Here is a 16,698-nt window from a genome sequence, read left to right on the forward strand (position 1 = left end):
GACAACTACCCTTAAAAATGAAAAGGACTTCGACTTCGACTTCAACTTCAACTGCACTACCACATTACATGAAAATATACAATAATACATATTCACGTTATTTCAATCAAAACGGAGTGGCTGATGCATGAGATTAGAGCTGTAGACATTAATAAGATAAACTGTAACATTCTAATTCAATTTCATTACTACGTGTGCGCAGAAAAAGAACTATACAGCTGGTTTCATAAACTACAACAGCTTACAGACTCTAATGACAGAGCCAATACACAAAAGCTCCCTGTACTATGGCACACTGTGTGTAAACCCATGATTATGCACTCACTTGTAATTAGACGAAGGACAGCTTCAAAATGCGGCAGATTACACAATCTGACAGCCTGGAAGGGCCAGCATCTCATATAGCTCTTTAATTGTGAATGCCAGCTGCAATGCACCTTGCCCGCCAATCAGCATCACATGACAAACTCTGCTATATGTTATGGGTTGATAGGCGCATCGGGTACTCTGGCTATTAGCGCTCTCTGGTGTTAGTACTCTGGAAAAATCACGAAATGTTATACACAAAGTAAGTGCTTCAATTTTCACGCATTGCAAACTGTTCCTTTTAGGTTTGGAATTCCATGGTTCTGCAGCTGCTAATTTCATTGAGAATCTTCAAAAATTATTTTGCCTACAGGCTTGTTAAAAACTAAGCTCCTACTTTAAACCATCTCCCTCAGTTCATAAGAATAGGTCTTGTAGTATTGTATTCATGTGTATGTGTTTATTTAATGATTATTGAAATGACTGATTGATTTTCATAAAATTCAATACGAACTACAAGAGGACAATAAAAGCACTCCAGAAACAGTAAACGAGATAACTGCGGTTATGGGGTGGCATTTGTTGTAATATCAACATGCAATTGCTTATATAAAACTAATTCCTATTGTAATAAATCTTTGGTTCCGCTGACACCTCTACAGAGACTGAAATGAATTGTTCCCACACATTGCTCATTTGTGTCAGCACATTAATCAAATCAAAACCAAAACTGAACTTTTGCCTTAACCCTGACTTTTAAAATGGCAACTCTTTCATAACAGATATAACGGTCATAGTTCCATAATTTGGCCTTCTAGAATTAAGGTAATGACATTTTTTATTATGATGCAGACACAATCACACCATTTCTGCTATCAACTCCATTTTTTTAAAAAAAACATAACACGTGAAGGTGAGTCTGCCATTATTTACACCCCGGCACTTGCAATCCAATGTAAGGAAACTGCGGGATGCTGTTCCAACAAGATGGGGCTTAGAACAGATGCTTCTTGAAGCGCAAACAAGCTCAACCTTAAGTCTGCCAATGGATGTAACCAGAATGCTGGCAACATCCAAACCAACTTTTCCCTGGCCCAGTACTGCACCCAGATCCACATTCAAGTTATCAGGAATGTCTGCGCCGTGCGGCAATACGTTGCACCAGCCCACAAACCTCCGGGACAAGATCACGTTCCTAAGCTTCTCACCTTTTACCCCCGCAGTTCTTGATCCTCATGTGCACCACATGCCTGCCAACAATGCGACCATCAATCATGTACACATTCATACCAGATATATTTTTAAAAATGGTTTATAGATACAAAGGAAAAAAATATTGCAGTTAAGCCCAAAATTTATAGACTGACTAGCTTCAAAACAATGAGAAAGTTTCTCCTCTAACAACCAAAGTTTTAAATATTGGAGAAATATAATATAATGTGACATAAACCAAACAATAACCTAACCTGAATGAACTAAAACTGTTTACGCAATGAGCACTACAAAGTCTATGTGAGACATATTTTAATTTGGTAAATACAGAAAGAAATAGCTTCAATGCTTGGAGCCCAGCAGTTCTTCTATCAATGGTATCTGCCTCACCTGATGAGATGCTAGAGACTGTACGAGCATAATCTCTCACCTTTCAAAAATTCCTTTACAAACATACTTTTTCATATTTACAACTGTGTACTGTTGGATGTGTAACAAAGGACTGTGTTTTGTAAAGTGTTTAAGACTTTTCACACCCTCCCCCTCCCAAAAAACTACAAGGAATAACTGCTGCAAGCCAGTGGGAGACCAGCAGGTCAAGTGATGAAATTTGTAAGTTATAGTTTTTTCATAGGAGCAGTGGAAGAGTGACAAAACTTTCAACATTTACAGCAATAAATGCCCTGAAAACCGAAGGTGAGTATTATTTTATTACTATCCTTGAATATCGCTGGAATATTCACATAGGATCAAGCATGTCAAGACATATTTATAGCACAAAACTGACGAAAACTGTGTTTCTGTCATGTATTATAATTTGTCTGATACAATTTAAACCTCTGGCAAAAAAATCTCAGGAAGTTCAACGAACAACATGACATAAAATAGGTGCCCCGATATTTAAATTAAAAGATACATTTAACAAGATAATATTCAAAGGTGAATCTCAGTTTGGATTTTCTTAAAATTCCATGCTACGTACAAGATGTATCACTCTGAATTACATCCTTCACAGAATCACTTTAAAAAACTGGGCTAATACATAAACTGCCAACATATCTCATAATAAAGGATGAACGTGGCCAGATGCATTACAACGTTGAGAAAATTTCATGTATAACAACCTCAAATTTGGTATTTATTTATTTCCTCGTCTACAATTATAGAACTAATGTGACTTGGTTACCAAAGTTTGATTTTAAGAAATGTGGCACCTAATGAATAAGCCATAAACTGATGAGAAGTTACCTGTCTCCTGAGTTCTTATGCCATGTAGTCTCGGGAATTACGTCATGAACCTGAAGATTGGCGTAATTATTTACGAATGGATACGGACACTTATTTGAAATTACTATCGTTAGTAACTCCAGAAATACAAAAAAGGACACTACCATGAGAAGGGCTATCACACCCATGAGAGACTGACTGCTACTCTAAGATTTCTAGCGACAGGTAGAAGCTACAAAGACTGACGTTTTACCGGAAAACAATGCTCTAACCGATCCGTTTTCTGAGAGACGTCCGTCTTCATTCAGTTCAGGCAAAACGTCCGTTTCTCTGTCCATACGTAACATTTTGACCTATACGTCTTAACTGATCAAACAAAACGTACGATAAGACGTTACGTGTAGACCGGGCTTTACTTACAAACTGCGCGAGTATGGGTCACAGGACCCACAGGACTAAGCAAACTTTCTCGCTGCGTGCTAGACAGTGGGAGCCAGTCCAGTTTTATCGCAAGGTCCGTTATAGACGACTTGAAACTAGACGTGATGGAGTGTCGCGACCTATGTGTCAGTGCTTTTGAGACGTCACCTGCCACTTCAAGTCAACGCAGACGCGTCCGGTTTGATATAAAAGGGATCTTGACAAATTCCACCATTTCTCTTACTGCATTCGAGAGCTTCCACTCCTTTGCTCCACACCCGACTGTACCACACGATGTGAGGATGCTGAGTCACACGCGTAAACTTCAGTTAGCTGACCCAAAGAATGATTCGGAAGACCTTCCCATCGAGATTCTTATCGGCGGAGATAACTATTGGAAAATTGTCAAGGACGCTTCGCCAATCCGTCCCACGTCATCCGTCGTGCTAATTCCCTCTAAATTGGGTTGGGTACTTAGCGGAAACAGATCAGGCATCACAGTAAACTTTCTAACGGTCAACTACGTGAAACTAAACACATCATCGCCCTCTGAAGATATCTTACGACGCTTCTGGGACTTGGAATCTATAGGCATCATGGAAAACCAAGGATTCGGCTTTACTTCAAGAGTTTGCTGCCTCATTCTGTCTCGAGGATCAGAGAAGAGTGGTTTCGTTTCCCAGGAAAGAAAATGTCACTGTACCCAACAACCGACACGAGGCGGAGAAGAGATTCTTCTCACTACAGACGAAATTGGAAAGGAACGTTCATCTTAAAAAAATGTACCAAACCCAGATGTTGGATCACATTAAGAAGGAACACATAGAAATAGCCCCACCTGAAGAGGACTCCTGCCAAATGTTCTATCTGCCCCATCATGCCGTAAAGAAGGAAAAGCTCGGAACTACAAAATGGAGGATCGTTTTTGACGGCTCAACAATGCACCTTCCCTTAATGACTCTTTGGAAATGGGTCCGAATCTTTCTCCAGATCTATTCGCAATATTATTACGATTTCGACTGTATCCTGTTGCCTTGATCGGAGACATCAGTCAGGCATTCTTGCAATTAGTGTTACACCGAAAACACAGAGATCTTACAAGGTTCCTGTGGTATAGAGTAATCTTGGACCAGGAAGGGAATACATCACAACCAGCGATCTGATCACGTATCGCTTCACCCGACTTCCATTCGGACTTACCTGTAGCCCCTTCCTCCTCTCTGCCACGCTGCGAGAACTTGCCACAATGTACAAGCATATATTTCCTCAAGCTACGTCCCTTGTTGATAAGAATATGTACATGGATGATTTCGCTGCCGGTGCTGAGGACGACGACGGAGTGATCAACCTGTACAATGAAGTGACTTCGCTCATGGGACGAATTCGTCTACCAATGGCAAAGTGGGCTACGAACTCGCAGCCTTTGATGGAACTATGGAAGACAGAGGGCCTAGTAATCAATATGGAAACGCAGGTATTAGGGACACATTGGAATACAAGAACCGACACGTTCACCGTGGATCGTAAAAACGTCACGAACAATTTGAGGGATGGTCCTGTAACCAAGCGACAGCTACTGCAAACCGCTGCAAGATTTTACGATTCACTGGGATTGCTGTCACCCGTATCTCTCATAGCAAAAACACTTTTCCAAGACACCTGGACTAGGGGTATAGGATGGGATGAGCTTTTGCCACCCGATCTTGGCACACGATGGCATAGGTGGGTATCAACCCTGCCCTCACCATCTGATATACTCATTCCCCGATGGGTTGGTACTTCAGATAAAGACAGTTATGAAATCCATGTATTCTGTGATGCATCGGAAGGAGCATATGGAGCGGTTCTCTATGTTCGCACCTCCACCTGCAATCATTATTCTGTCCGCTTACTTTGTAGTAAAAACAGGCTTGCGCCAGTTAAAAGGGTCACACTACCTCGATTAGAGCTTCTGGGAGCGTTACTTGGGTCACGACTGCTACGCTACCTTTGTGAAGCTACGAATTTCGATGTCAGAAACGCATTGCTATGGACCGATTCAACTGTAACCCTAGGCTGGATACGCCACGACCCCAATAGATGGAAGCCTTTCGTGTCCAACCGTGTCACCGAGATTCATAATCACACGAATACATCACAATGGAGACACTGCCCTGGAAAGGAGAATCCAGCGGATCTTCTTTCGAGAGGTGTAACAGCAGACAAACTCAAGAATTCTGATATCTGGTGGCACGGACCTTCTTGGCTGTCAAAGCCTGTGCATCACTGGCCACTTGATGCACCTACAACGGACACTCCTTTGCCGGAAGTAAGGAAATTGAATCATCAGGTCCTCATAGTGAAAACATCGACCCCTCTTCTAGACGCTACACGGTACAGTTCCTACTGGAAGTTACTCCGAATTACAGCGTGGGTGCTCCGCTTCAAACAAAATATAAGGCAGAAGGAGAAGACTTTCGGTGAATTGACAGTATCGGAGCTATCAAATGCACGCCTCTACTGGTTGCAAATTGTTCAAAGAGAACATTTCACCATGGAACTAGACGCACTCCTTAAGAGCTCACCACTGCCAGAAAGATCTAAGATAGCACGCTTCAATCCATTCTTGGACAACGGACTTGTTCGTCTCGGAGAACGTCTGCAGTTTGCGGAGTTATCCAGAGAGCAGCGCCACCCAATCCTCCTTGATGGACTACACCACTTCTCTCGACTGCTTATACAGCAGACACACATTCGCCTCCACCATCTCGGAGTTCGCATCGTTTTGTCAGAACTCAGATCCGAGCTTTGGATACTCAGAGCCCGTCAGGCAATCAAACACGTCTTGCACCGTTGTCTTCCCTGCAAGATCGCAAGAAATCGCTTTGCTCAGGAAAGAGAGGCTCCGTTAGCGGCAGAACGTGTTTCAACACTCAAACCGTTCACAGTCACAGGCATCGACTTCGCTGGTCCACTTTATGTGAAACAAGGATACACTACGAAGAAATCATACATTGTCCTATTTACATGCGCAACAACAAAAGCCCTGCATTTAGAACTCTGCTCGGATATGTCTACGGACAGATTTTTATTAGCACTTGAGAGATTTGTGGGAAGACGAGGGCTGCCTAATACTATCTATTCGGACAACGCCACTACCTTCCATGCCACGAATAGAGAGCTGAAGGAACTTTGGCTAGCCCTCACAGCAAGCAAGACACACAAGTTCCTAGCTCAGCATGGCATAACCTGGAAATTTATAGCTCCACTTGCGGCTTGGTGGGGAGGATTTTGGGAAAGAATGATTGGATCCACCAAACGCTGCCTGCGAAAGGTTTTGGGACGATCGCAGGTGGATGAAGAAGGCCTCAACACCATCCTGGTGAGCATAGAAGCCGCACTGAACTCCAGACCAATATCGCAGGACGAGGCAAATCCTGACGTACTGACGCCTGCGCACTTTCTCGTTGGGGAACGCCTCACTGCGTTGCCAACAGGGCCAGAGCCGGCAGCTAGGAGGGATTTAGCGAAGGAATTCAGACGACAAGAGTTTCCATGAGGTCCGCCAGCCGCAGAGAGTGTCGTAGAGCCTCACGTCACATGTGGAAGAAGGCGTGTATAGAAGAACTTCGAGAAGGAAGGGATGGCAGGATCCGAACTGTCATTCTTCGGACGCCAGAGGGGTCAACGATCTCCCGTCCAGTTCAACTGGTCATCCCTCTGGAGGTTGACCAGGATGGGGAGGATGTTGGGAATTGAGTATCTTCCCTTCTCGAGCTATTTGGACGTGTTGTGTGTGGCATTGTTGTGTCTGTTTATTGACATTGTTGCGTTCGTAGACATTGTTGTATCATTATCGCCGTCAACAATCCGCTTTCGTTATTTAGGAAAGAACTGAGCTGTGAATCGCTTGTAGAAGGAGTGCGTCGTGGACTAGATAACTTTGTGCTGGTAGAAACGTTTCAGAATGTGCGCAACACAGGGAGTGGGATCTTAAAGAAAATATACCACCACAAAAGGCACAGCTATAAGTGAATATGGGCTATGTCGATGCCAGACTCACATTAGTAAACACAACAAACACGCACTCGCGAAGGCATCCTCATATTTCATCTGCTTAATATCAATGAGTGGGATAGGCGCCCGGCCTTATCGGTCTAATTGAATCGACTTGGAAAGGGGGAAGCGTTTAATCCAATTGGACGAGTGACAGAGGTAAAGGCGGACGGATCACTTTGTTTCTCTGATGGGCTGCATGTACACAAATTAATGTTTACAACAATAGATAATCAAACAGATCTGAAGAATCTGTTTAGAAGAGCATCATCAGAGAGACTTGTGGAACAGCGATATCGTGGACAGTGCATGTGAAATGGCTTGCGATTTCAGTTGCTTGTTCAACCGTGGATGTTGATCAGTGAACAAGTCTTTTAATTGGGATAGTCGTTGGTTCGGAGCGGAGCTAAGTCCGGCTCAAGGAGAATTAGAGGTATCTTTCCAACTCCCAAAACACAAGTGCAACTGAGAAAGAATTTATTAAAATACGTAGATGATGTAGTGCCTAGTAGCACTCTCAAGAATTCACTGCATCAAGCGATTCAAAGTTACAAAATAGTCCCTCATTACTTCCATCATGAGTATTTATAGTGCTCGTCTTAGGCGCTGGTCAAAGGAGTGGGGCCATAACAGCCCGCACGCGGTGGCGAAACACGAGAGTTGAACAAAGACATAGTGTTCCAGGGACGTGCACACTTTTAGATCAAGCGGCCTCTGTTCCATTTGATTACTAATCGCCTATGAATCGAGCCACCTAATGTTGTCATAATAATATTTACACTTTCAATTATACATGTCTCTTATTACAAGTGACTGGCTTACTGTCACTTTCAAAAAACTGTGTAATTCGTGTCTGTTAATGTATGAAATGTGTTATGGTAATTGCACATAATCGAGGAACATTCATATTGATCAGTGACAGGATAATTTTGTTACTATAGAAATTTTAAAAAAAACATAAGAACACCCTTGCCGTTGAATAGTGCATTTTAGGTTTACGAGCTGCATAAACTATCTTGCCGGAATTCGAAACCAGGTCACACTATTTCGGATTGTGATATTCGTTTCTGTGATCTCCTCGTCGAAACAAACAACTTCTTTCGTCATACTTAGCTTCCGATCTACAAAAACCACCCTCACTGGGCTTTAACCCAGGAAATTTTTGGGAGTTAGACTTTTCTTAAAATCTCCTCCTAGTTTCTTGGCATAAATAAGCAAAGTCTCGGTTAAATTAGCATAATCCTCGAGATGTAATGGAGCATAGTACACCCACAATTTCAATTTAATTTAAAAGATTATTTATTCTTCCGAATGCCCTAGTTTCCTAAATAATTTAACTGTGTATCAGTTATGTATACATTGTTGTAATGAGCCAGTTGGGCTTATCCTTCCCATGTGAAATCAACGGGTGGTTGCTTTTTAAGTCACTTCGGTTGCTTGTTTTTCACTTTGGTTAAGCATTCTCAAATCGTAGCCCGGATAGGTTCTGTAACCGTGATGAGCAACCTTGTTGTAATGCACAAGGTTTATCTAAGAAAGCTTGGAACGTTGGAAAGTAAAATCGATATACAGACTTTGCACGAGAATGATGGAAATTTATAAGGTGATTAGTAAAAAGAGTTTTCCACTGTAAATTGTGGTCTACTTTTGCGTGTTTCATTTGCCAACTAGAGAGTTATTTTACACCTGATACTGTAGTTTACTTTATTTATGTCGAAAATTTCAAGACAGTATTGATTTTTCAAGTAACACACAGTGATTATGTTTCAGATATTCCGATAGCGAGTCTGCAGTTGGGTTCATCCCTCAACCCCGACACTAGTCGAGAGGGTACGGATGTGTATTTCGACTGCCTGATACAGGCCCAGCCGCCGGTTTACAAAGTGGAATGTTGTCACAATGTGAGTACTTGAAGAGCATCACAGCGAATTATTTTCACATCTCTGCAAGGAACGCCAAATGAAGTCTCCAGGTTGTAATTGGGAAGCAATATGATCTAACGTGAAAATAACGTGATCGATAGAATGAAGTAACACACTTTTAAGAAAACTAATCTTCATGAACAATTCAATATTTGCGGAGATTAATGATTCATTATACGAATACGATGTTGGGACATTATTAACATTGTTTGAGGTATACCTGAGCATAAACGACTTTTATAGAGTTGAGTAGAATCCAACAGAGCATGCAGATGTCGAGGTATTTGATGTTGGCCTTCTGGGTTGTAACGCCGCGTGGACTTGTAGGCAGATACCAACGTTTTGAGGAACATACTGGCTCCACTCTCAGGAGGCACGGCCTAGCACAAAATCTTGTTAATAATGGCGTTAGTGTTTTTTTTACAAACTGAAAATTCACTACTGATTTAACACATATATGTTTATATGACTACCTTATTGGGCTAGATACATTTCCGTAGGTCTAGCATTCCGACCAATAAATGAGTATTTAAATAAATACGTGGGCTCTTAACGTTGCAGATATAGCATAAAGTATAAACATGTGTGTCATATTAATAGTAGCTTTCTGTGTACGTATCTACACGTGGTGATGTACGCAACGTTCGACACTTGTAGTAGATTTGTAAGAGCGCGTTGTGTTGAAGGTATTTTGTTTTATATGAACTAACCCAGACTCATTACGGCATTTCCTGCTGTGCTGCATTCTTTAAGGCAGGCGAAACGGCTAATATACGGTGATAGTAGCAAATAAAAGAAGTGACCTTGAGGCCCACCATATAGCATTTCTCTCGCCTCGCCATCAATCATGATCACACGCAGCGTCTGTTGCCGTGGCGACATGACACCCAATAAATTGAAGGCAGATAAATACACGGGACGGACGCATTTTAGATTGGCAGTTAATTTCAAGAGGCTTTAGGTTTAACAAATCGTTCTAACAAGGTTAATAAGCTTTGGGAATGAACACCCTTAGCTGAGAGATTTCAAGTTTTTACTTCGATTGATATGCTCATAGATTCTGAGGGTGATCGGCCTGATGATGGATGCAGCAAGCACATCTGAAACGTCGGTCAGTTTCTACTAGGCTACAAGGCGCAATATGCAAGAATCATCACTAACCAGAGCCTTGTCCTTCAGGGTGTTAGCAGAACCAGCGCCGGAAACTATACGTGTGTGGGCTACACCACGGAGAGGGACGGTGAAAGCAGTTACTTCTATCTCAACGTGATGTGTCAGTTGCATCACGATATTTAAGGAGTGAGACTCCTGAATACATACCAGATTCCATGGAAAATTGTAATTTGGCAGATGGGCAAAATTTTATAAACCAGTGCTGTCATTTTACGAATAGTCAATTGTTTTACAAACGTAAGCGTGCGGGGTGTGCAGACGCTCCGACGTGCAAGGCGAACCAGACGCGGGTCCACGAAGTCGCGAAGTAGGAGAAGGCCAATCCGCCAGACGTTCATTTCCGGTGGACGTTCAATAACTCTGCGGAGAGCCTGGACGTGGCTTCGGCCCACATCGCTCGGTCCGGCACCTCCAGCGTCGTGACGTACACTCCTTTGACTGAGCTCGACTATGGAACTCTGCTGTGCTGGGCCTCCGATCGCATCGGCAGCCAGCGTGTGCCTTGCTTCTTTCACATTATCGCAGCAGGTCAGTTGCTGTTCTTAAGCATTATTTTATTATCTAGTTAACGTCATAAAATTAATTTAATTTTAATGTTTTGCTCCTCTTAGAAGATCGGCTTTTGAGGAGGTTCGTTTCCACTTATGATTATTACCGGTCATTAAAATTAGCAAATACGTTCTGTCTTAAAGATAGGTATGAACGATTATTGGAGCGAAATGCGAAAACTTGTTTGAGTCTGCGTTTTAACTACGAACTGTGGCAGTTAACGGGTTCGCCGTGATCTTGCGGCAACTTCTCCGACACCTTCGTACTGCAGAGCAGTCTGAACAACTGCTGGCAGGCGTTACATTAAGAAACAAGAGCTGAACTTTCAAAATAAGCAAACCTTTATTTTCGGATTATCATCTATTGGTATCTATACAATCATAATTACCCACTATAAAGGTCAGAGGTAAAATTTACCTTCAGGGCAAGAAAGGAAAGTTAATACATCGTACTAACATCAGGTTTGATAGAGATATAATGATTTAGACCGCAACAGTATTAGCTGTTTAATTATGTAAATTCTGCACAAATATGTAAACTTGCCTGTATTGTACACGGTGATAGTCTCCCCGCTGCTGAATGTTGTTATAATTAGTTTGTGTAACTTCATTAACATTTTTCAGTAGTCATCTGCTCACGTATATCGTAATTGTTCTTCTGGTAAAATGTTTTATGCCTGAATTGATTTAAGTGAAGACCGAATTAGTGTGTGAAATTTCCTTCCTGGTATATATATATATATATATATATATATATATATATATTAAATGTGTGTGTGTGTGTGTCTTGTGGAAATGTACGTGAACCAAATAGGAACCTAATAAGTTAGGATGAAATTACGTGTTCAGTTGTTGGGTTCTAAAAGCAGGAGCGCTGTATGTGAGACTTCATTGTGACAGCATTTGGAATCAGAAAGAGAGAAAATTATGATTTCCATCTCAGTCTCCTTTAAAGAGGTGGATGAGCCAGCCTCAGAAGCAAATCCATTGCCGTTGTTAGTAGCTTTGTAAATTCGTGTCACGTGGCTTTCTTTGCTGACCTCATACCACGAGACTGAGTCCTAAGATATTGTCCGGCATTATTTCTTGAGATTTCTTCGAGTAATTAATTAATTAGTACTCCCAGCGAGTCGAAGGTCAAGTCCAGTAGCAGCGTTGCTGCCTACCAGCCTCTTGCCACGCGGTATGAGGTGGTAATTCCCCAACCTTGATGGATGGTTATACCGCCATGACTGGTTTACTGCAATTTAAAAATAAGGAGCCATTTAAGTCTCCATTGTGAGAGGAATTAGAAACAACACGAGATAATTAGGATTTCAGTCGCACATTCCTTTCTTGAAAAGAGAGACCTGTCAACATCAGAAGCAAATATATTACAATTGTCTACACGTGGCTCTTCTGAAACATTTTCTCTGGCCCAGGGGCGATGTGCTCAACAGCGCCCATTAAAGTAAAGTTAAAGTAAAGTTTGTCCCACTATACGCCATACAGGCGTTTGGGGTGAGTGGAGGTATAGCTCCTCTCTTCCTTGACCTCGGCACTAGATGTGGGTGAGTGGTCAGCATCACGCCCCGGCCGGCTTTACCCCCGGGAAAGGACCCCGGTACCCATTGTAGAGGAGGCTGGGTGGGCCCCAGAGCCAGTCTGGACGCAGAGGCTAGAGGAAAAATCCTCTGCCCCCGTCGGGGATCGAACCCCGGTCGTCCAGCCCGTAGCTAGTCACTATACTGACCGAGCTATCCCGGCTCATGCTCAACAGCGCCCATTACTTCGAAAAATCAAGTTTAAAATCAATCAAGCAAAATAAAACCCGATGTTATTTTAAAGAAGGCCAAATTAATTAGCAATTTTATATTCACTCCTCGTTATGTTTAAATTGATTTCATTCTTATAGAGAAAACATATCATATTAAGAATTCATTTTGCTTACATTTAGGATGAAATGTGACCAAATTCGAGTAATTCTCTTTGTATTTTTTTCAACTACCAACAATGTGTAAATATGGACCGCCAATCGCCAGCCTTTATGTGAACACCTGTGTGCATAACAATGCAAGAAAAGTATTGGAATTTCTAACCCGCGCCTGCAACAGTGTTGGAAGAACGGGTCGTCCAAATATCCAAGTAAGTATTATGACAAAGTTAATTGACTTAATTACATCTGTTATAATTAACCGCACGCAAGTATTTAAAGACGCAAGAGGAGAAAAGAGAATAACGCGTACAAATATAATGTTAAAATCGTCGCAAAAGCAGTGGTTCGTACACTCGCAAAGAACGCCTGAGCACGCGTGCCCAGGATCTCCTGTCGGTGCAACCCGAAGGGCGGGAGACGCCAAAGGACGTCAGACAAAACGAAGGAACAGTCTTAATGCTTGAAAGACGAACAGGCCAAGAGAGTAATACGCGACGCTGATGATCATGCAAACTGACTACATGGAACAGGAATCCTGAGACGCTAGTGGTCGCTCAGCTGGTCAAATATCCCACCTCTTAAACGCAAAAACCCAAATTATATTACAGTCCTCAAAAGTGACCGTAATTGGTTAATGTCTTCAGCCAGATAAATCCAGTTCACACATTATTCCTCTAAGATCCGTTTTAATATTATATTCATATCTATGCCAAGGTAATGCGTTGTTCTTGTTCTTATTACTCACGCCTTGGCCCGTTAAGTCGTCATCTGATCTGCCTTTTCTAATCCGAGGGAAGTGTGCCCCCCTTCCTCCGCAAGGTTAACTAAGCAGTTCTTGGCGTATGGACATGGCATTTCTGTCCGAGGTCTTCTGACGATTCCATTTACACCAAGGAGTAATACAGTCGCACAGACAGAACTTTGACCCCAGATCACAAGAACAGTTGAAGTCGGCAGAATAAAGAACGCAAAGATTTCCTGCACGCAACTTATTTTAAGAGACTGAAAACCTCGTTCAGAATCAGTTTGTTCGTTGCATATAATTTGTGTCTCCTAAGTGACTGGATAGATTTGGCTCAGATTCAGAAAATGGTCTCTGGAAAACGCGGTAATGAAACTTGGGTTTTCATAGGGGCTGGTAACTGACAGTTTGAGCGTGTATTAACTTTTATGAAGGACTGTATTTTTCGAACTTGGGCGTGTCTCGTCAAGTTAAGCGAATCACAGTCCTCGATGTGGAACAGATTTAACGAGTCTAAGGATAAAAAGAGTGAATATGGAGTCTGTGTCAGTGATTAGCTCCTATAATAACAGAATTTATGGTCGTGTTCCTGTTTGCAGGTTGCCTATACAGGATCGTAATAAATATTTCCATTCCTGTTTGATTGTAGTAAAATTGAGTGTCACCTTTTACTCCCTGTCTGGGGATTTTTCGGGAATGTGGAGCGTCTCCTGCTGGCCCAAACAAAACATCCCTTAGCAGGTAAGAGGGAAGGTAAATTTGTTTCTTGCTGTCTGTACTGCTGTATAAGGGCAACTGTATTTCCTGTTCAAGCTCACTGACTTCTTTCGCGATTCCCTACCCGAAGTTTGGCTTTCGTGTGGCTGAATTAAGGGTCCACTCGTTTTGCTGTGATGGTTGCAGAGGGGAAGTCCTTTCAGGAGGGAAAGCGAAGGACTTTGACAGGACACAGGAATCACTTGCACAAACGAGAGTTTCTTCGTACACATTGAGAGGCTCGTCACGTTTTGTTGGGTTTGAATCTCGGCTCGAGTGCTTGCTGCCCTGACAGAGGGTCTATTGATTTTGTCAGCACTTCTCAGGCGATAGTTTTGATAATGTGATTAAAAGTCACAGGGCGCATCGTCCCCTTTTCTTCGGCCTTAAATAAGATCTGTAACTTACGCATTATTCAAGCTCGATACGTTGATGATGTTACACGGGCGATTAGTCGTCTCCGTTCGACGAAATGCGTCGGACCCGAGAAAATCCCGACTTTCATTATAAAAGGTTGTGCTGAGATATCAACTCCTCTTTTACGTCATATTTTCAACCTTAGTTTACTTAGTGGGAATTTCCTTTGTTGTGGAAGCAAGCGGCTTTTGTGCCGAATTTTAAGAAAGGCAACAGCGCCTTAGTTTCTAACTACAGGCCTAATAACCACTCCAAAAATTTTGAAAGTATTTTATTTCAAATTCAAATTACACCCCAGTCAGCATGGTTTTTGTAAATCGAAATCTACGGTAACTAATTTAGTTACCTACCTAAATGATGTTCAGCCGTCTCTTTGTTCAAAGGGACAGGTGGACTCGGTGTATTTTGATCTTAGGCAGGCCTTTGATTCAGTCCCGCATTCTATTCTTTTGAAAAAGCTTAATAACTTTGGACTATCTTCTCCTTATATCAAGTAGTTCCAAAGTTATTTATCAACCAGATCTGCCTTTGTTCGCATTTTAGGACAGTCTTCTTTTCACTCGATATTATCTGGAGTTCCGCAAGGCTCTACCTTGGGACCTCTCTTTTTTAATATTTTTATTAACGACCTTTGTGACAAAATTAAGTATTCTAAATTTCTCTTATTTGCTGATGACTTGAAACTATATCGTGATATTAAATCTGTGGATGACTGCATAGTTCTTCAAGTAGAAATTGATTCCGCACATCAGTGGTGTGATGATAACAATATGGAACATCATATAGAGAAAACCAAAATTATATCGTTCACACGTAAAACCAACAATATCCATTTAGTTACATTGTTAGTGACTTTTTAATCTTGTGTACTAATTGTATAAAAGATCTTGTTGTTTTATTAGACAATAAACTATTTTTTCACTGTCATGTAAATTGTGTTCATTCTCAGACACTAAGGACCTGTAGTCGTCCGAACCCTCAGCTGATAAGGTTTTGTTTACTTTATATTAGTTTAATGTATCTTATTCATAAGTTAGTTGATCTATTGGCAACATGTTATTGAAAACATGCCCCCGTAGCACATCTGTTGGTGAGGACAAAAGAAGCTACCTTAACGGAAGGCCTCTTTTGTTCAATTGCCTAGGAATGCTACGGCGCTACACTACGGAACCCACTTTGTGTGGCATTTCGCTTAAGAGCTAATTCCTGTTGTTAAATCTTAAGGTAAGGCAAAGTCTAAGGACACTACCTAATAACAGGGTTGTCCGATGGCCTTTGAGACCCCTTTGTTACAAAATTTAGGCGTGGGTCCCAAAATTAGGGGATCCAATCAAAAGCAAGGATGTGCTGTAGGTACCCCTGGTTTTGGAGAGCCGAGGGTCTTAGTCGGGTGTGCAGATGCTTCTTGGCTCTTCCCTTATGGACACTAAGTAATTCGGTGGCAAACTGCCTGGCACAATTCGGCCTTTATATAATTAAAATTGAACCAAATTCGGTAACTACCAAAATTTATAACAAATTTGATAAAATATATTGGAACTGCATACATCGGCAGAGGCGAGGTGAAGAAGTGTACTTGTGTGATTTAGTAAGTAATATAGACAGTGTGAACATTTGTGTACAATTTAATTTCAATTTATAACAATAAATCTGGGCTTGTTGAAAACCTACAATTGTGTCATAAGTCCGAGCGTCCGCTGCATCACCGTGAGTCCGGCCGTTACACTAACCTGAGTGTACAGACGGCGTGTTCTATCGGCTGGAGCTACCCTGAGCAACCATCTCTCGTGGATACAAGAGGTTCACTGGCGCCCAACCAATAACCAGAATAAATCAAAAGGGAGATCGGTTACAGACCTTAGGGCTTATTCGTTTTGTTACTTATAATTTTTCCTCTTTAGACAGCCTTGTTGGTTTATACAATGCTTTAATTAGGTCAAAGCTTGAGTATGCCTCGGTCGTGTGGAATAATCTTACACAGACAGATTCTAATAAATTGTAAAATATTGAAAGGAAATTTTCCAG

At 41.8% G+C, this 16,698-nt stretch overlaps 3 protein-coding genes and 1 long non-coding RNA gene across 5 annotated transcripts in view; 3 read left to right on the forward strand and 1 right to left on the reverse strand.

Moving 5' to 3' along the window:
- Positions 1 to 3,290: 3,290 nt before the first annotated feature.
- On the forward strand, positions 3,291 to 3,941 carry LOC110830502 (uncharacterized). The gene has a single exon (XM_022065526.2). The coding sequence runs from the start codon at positions 3,291 to 3,293 to the stop codon at positions 3,939 to 3,941; it is 651 nt and encodes a 216-aa protein (XP_021921218.2).
- A 4-nt stretch (positions 3,942 to 3,945) lies between these two features.
- LOC110830503 (uncharacterized) lies at positions 3,946 to 6,703 on the forward strand. Its single transcript, XM_087356972.1, has 2 exons — positions 3,946 to 4,047; positions 4,283 to 6,703. The coding sequence occupies exons 1-2, from the start codon at positions 3,946 to 3,948 to the stop codon at positions 6,701 to 6,703; spliced, it is 2,523 nt and encodes an 840-aa protein (XP_087213098.1).
- A 27-nt stretch (positions 6,704 to 6,730) lies between these two features.
- On the forward strand, positions 6,731 to 15,598 carry LOC110830499 (uncharacterized). Of its 2 annotated transcripts, none has more exons than XR_015535065.1 (4): positions 6,731 to 7,359; positions 8,971 to 9,101; positions 10,180 to 10,823; positions 12,865 to 15,598. It is a non-coding gene; the product is annotated as an uncharacterized LOC110830499 (long non-coding RNA). The 2 variants fall into 2 exon arrangements; XR_015535068.1 differs by having other exon boundaries at positions 10,554 to 10,823.
- Positions 11,326 to 16,698, reverse strand: part of LOC110830497 (uncharacterized) — a 32,175-nt gene continuing 26,802 nt past the window's right edge. Inside the window, exon 6 of the transcript XR_015535050.1 lies at positions 11,326 to 12,083. The gene's annotated coding sequence lies outside the window, so the exon portion shown is untranslated. The remainder of the gene's footprint in view (positions 12,084 to 16,698) is intronic.

Source organism: Zootermopsis nevadensis, unplaced genomic scaffold (assembly GCF_977971745.1).
Source record: "Zootermopsis nevadensis isolate Lab colony 2312 unplaced genomic scaffold, Znev_1.0 Znev_ptg000002l, whole genome shotgun sequence".
NCBI lineage: Eukaryota > Metazoa > Arthropoda > Insecta > Blattodea > Termopsidae > Zootermopsis > Zootermopsis nevadensis.